Below are 4019 nucleotides of genomic sequence, written 5' to 3'. Positions count from 1 at the left end.
CCAGAGTTTAGATCAGAGTGGTGCTGGAAAAGCACAGCAAGTCAGGCAGCATCCGAGGAGCAGGAAAATTGATGTTTCCGGCAAAGGTCCTTCATCAGGAATAGAGGCAGGGAGCCTGCAGAGTGGAGAGATAAATGAGAGGGAGTTGGGGGTGGGGGATGGTAGCAAAGAGCACAATAGGTGAGTGGGGGTGGGGATGGAGGTGATAGGTCAGAGGTTCCGCCCCTCCCCCCCACCCACCCCCCACCCCAACCTTCCAGCTCAGCACTGCCCTCATGACCTGTCCCACCTGTCCATCTTCCTTCCCACTTATCAGGTCCACCCTCCCCTCCGACCTATCACCTTTATCCCCATCTCCATCCACCTATTGCACTCTCAGCTACCTTTTCCCCCAGTTCCACCCCGTCCCATATATCTCTCCACCTCCAAGGCTCCCAGTCTCATTCCTGATGATGGGCTTTTGCCCGAAACGTCGATTTTCCTGCTGCTTGACCTGCTGTGTTTTTCTAGCACCACACACTCTACTCTAATTTCCAGCATCTGCAGGCCTCGCTTTCGCCAATCAGATTCATAGTCAGCCATATTATGTTGCCTAAATAGTAAGGCATTTGCAAACATTGGTGTACTTTGACAGGGCCATTTGATCAAAGAACAGTACAATAAAATCTGGAACTAGCCTGCCTTCTGTGTGAGGATACTGGCATGTGAACAGCATGAAAAAAATCAGAAATTTATGCAATCAGACTGCATTAGTTAGTCCTTTGTTGATTGTTCCTAACCCTATCTTTATACCACCTTAGTGTGTTCTTTACCTGCCTTGTTCTGGGTCTGTACTGCTGTCTAAGAATTTTTAGTGACTATTCGGTGGTTTTCTCTAATTTCAAATATGTATTGAAAGCTAAAACAAAATGTAAATTGCCTCTTGAATTTTTTTTTTTGCAGTTTTTCTACTTTTCAAACTGAAGTGGATGGACTCAGAGCTTGACCTCTGACAGTATTTTGTCCTTTTTACCTTTGTAATAGATTTGAATTGAAAATTCATTATAACACCATTGAGTGGTCATCTGTCCATTAGTTCTGAATTGAGAAGTGGAAGGCTAATGTTCTTTTTTCTGTTTTGCAGTTAAAGTGAAAATGTCTCACTGTCAAACTGATGCAACTAGTGACAATGCTGAACAAGCAGATAAGGACACAGTAAGTTTACTTTGTCTTTGTTCACCTGCACAATACAGTTTAAACATTTCTTATTTCCAGCTGTTTATGAAGTAATATCATGGCTGATAATGATGGAGCATACTGTACTTGTGTTGCAGGAGGTTAAGGAAATCGTCCAAAAATCTTCAAAAAGAGAAAATTGTTCATCTTCTGACAAAGCAAATGGTAAGAGAAACATGTATTGTGCATTACCATATATTTGAAGAACATATTTGACCATTTTGAGATTGCAACACGAGCAACTTGGTGAAATAATTGCAGGCAGAGGCCAGTGATGTACATTATGAATGAGATTTTTAAATGTGTTTGAAGATGAGTTTTAGTAATTTAGTGTGGTTGAGGAAGATATTTTGAGAGACCTAGTCGTAATGACTAGAAAATCATCCCTTCATGTGTTTGGGGTGTGAGGAGATGGGGCTATTATGATTGATATTTATAATCTTCTCAGGTCGCAAGTTAAAACTGGAGACTGGTACCTTAAGAACTGGAGCTCGGCAAGCATGCTGAAATTTGTATGAGGGCGTGAACAGTCTGCATTATGGATTAGTTGAATTATGAGAGACAGAAGGCTTTTAGAGGCCTATCATAAAATCAATTTCGAAAGTTAGTCCTTGGAAAAAATGATGGCGAGAACTTAGAGTAGGATAGTGAAGCATGGGCTTTTGTCTAGAGGTAGACTGTTGCAATTCTGTTCAAATGTACTGTTAGTCCATATGAAATACTCATTGAATTGCTAGTGAAACTGTAGGAGACTGCAACCTTGTGGATACTCTTCTGATTATACTTGTCCAAAGGGATTACCTGTGCAAAGTGAATCAAAGAAAACTAGTTGCAAGTTTGTACATTTGAAATTGCCAAGACTTTTTTTGGGGTGTCTTATGATCCTCCCTACCCAAATTCTCACTGCTGTGCCCAAGTTATCTTTGCATTCTAATACTAAGAGTAAAATGTGCCATCAAGCCTGTCAGGGCATGGGTGTCAGGCAGCATGGCAACCATATACATGATAATGATGTCTGCAAAGAGAATTTTGTAATATTATGAAAGCATGAGGAAGCTGATAACTTGCTTATTTATTTCATGCTGTGCATATTGCTTTTTGGCATGGCTTTGTCCAGCTTGAGACTCCATTTAATTTAGCATATTAATATGTGAATTATTTATTATAGTATCAATTTTAGCTTTGTTTCGTTGATTTAGACACACTTTTTCTCCACTTTTTGCACAATGTAGCAACTGAATATTTTCCAAAAAATATTTTTTAAAAGATCATTGCAAGGATATAGAACGTGTTTGTATTTATTTTTGCCAAATACTGTTCGAGCCCATTTCTTCTGAGCGAAATGTAGCTGCAGGCGATGAATATTTCCAATGTAGTCCAAAATACAAGGCACAAATCTCCTGTAGTTTCCTAAAGATTTGAGAAATTGAGATTGTATATAAAGTAACGATGGTGGGAGGGTTTGTGGAGAGGGATGATGGCTTTATAGTTCTTGAAATCAGGAATTTTACTTTAAAATGTAATCATGGAATTACGTATCTGCATTTCAGAAGAGTGTGAAGATGAACAGTCAACCTTCACCACAGAGGCTGCAGCACGAACCCTTTACACATTTGTGAAGGGACAAATAATGCTGCACGTCACTAAGAAGTATCACTTGGATAGGCTAATGGATACACTAATCATTTTTGGTCATTAAGGCTGAAAGTTAATGAGTCACTGGGACCTGACAGTTGATATATTGGTGATCATCTTACAAAATTCTATAGATTCTGATAGTTGCGGATTGTAATCGAGCAAACGTCATCTACCATTTAATAGGAGAACAAGAAAGAAAACAAGGAACTTCAGATTTGTTAGTTGATACACAAGGAGTAGGGAAAATATCAGAAGCCATTATGAAGAATAAGTGATAAACAGAACTCTGATAATAATGATAGTTGGACACCACATAGATTTGTGATTAGGAAATTATATTTGGTGAACTTGTTGAAATCATTGAGGGTTTTACTAAGGTTGGTAAAAGGAAACTGATAGCATAATATATATACTTGGACTTTCAGAAGTTGCTTCATAGAGTTTCCATAGGAAGTTGTTAAGCAGAATTAAAGTACATTGGATAACAGGCAGAAAATAGAGGGGTGGAATAAGCATGTCACTCTTAGTCATAGAGTTGTACAGCATGGAAACAGACCCTTTGGTCCAACTCGTCCACGCTGACCAGATATCGTAACTTAATCTAGTCCATTTGGCAGCACGTGGTCATAGAGATATACAGCATGGAAACGGACCCTTCGGTCCAAACCATCCATGCTGACCAGATATCCCAACCCAATCTAGTCCCACGTGCCAGCAGCCAGCTCAGATCCCTCCAACCCCTTCCTATTCATATACCCATCCAAATGCTTCTTAAATGTTGAAATTGTACCAGCCTCCACCACTTCCTCTGGCAGCTCATTCCATACACGTACCACCCTCTGCGTGAAAAAGTTGCCCCGTAAGTCTCTTTTATATCTTTCCCCTCTCACCCTAAACCTCTGCCCGCTAGTTCTGTACTCCCCGACCCCAGGGAGAAGATTTTGTCTATTTATCCTATCCATGCCCCTCATAATTTTGTAAACATCTATAAGGTCACCCCTCAGCCTCCGACATTCCGGGGAAAACAGCCCCAGCCTGTTCAGTTTCTCCCTGAAGCTCAGATCCTCCAACCCTGGCAACATCCTTGTAAATCTTTTCTGAACCCTTTCAAGTTTCACAACATCTTTCCGATAGGAAGGAGACCAGAATTGCACGCAATATTCCAA

General features: G+C 40.4%; 1 protein-coding gene across 3 annotated transcripts in view; it reads left to right on the top strand.

Moving 5' to 3' along the window:
* The window catches only part of LOC122557335 (zinc finger MYM-type protein 3-like), a 113656-nt gene that overhangs the window by 21178 nt on the left and 88459 nt on the right, over positions 1–4019 (top strand). For all 3 annotated transcript variants that reach the window (XM_043704936.1, XM_043704937.1, XM_043704935.1), the window contains exons 2-3: positions 1124–1194; positions 1314–1380. In XM_043704936.1, the coding sequence (XP_043560871.1) occupies positions 1124–1194; positions 1314–1380 (138 nt within the window). The remainder of the gene's footprint in view (positions 1–1123; positions 1195–1313; positions 1381–4019) is intronic.

The sequence above is a fragment of the Chiloscyllium plagiosum genome, chromosome 15, assembly GCF_004010195.1.
Source record: "Chiloscyllium plagiosum isolate BGI_BamShark_2017 chromosome 15, ASM401019v2, whole genome shotgun sequence".
In the NCBI taxonomy this organism is placed as follows: domain Eukaryota; kingdom Metazoa; phylum Chordata; class Chondrichthyes; order Orectolobiformes; family Hemiscylliidae; genus Chiloscyllium; species Chiloscyllium plagiosum.
This window is presented reverse-complemented; position numbering and strand designations above follow the sequence as displayed.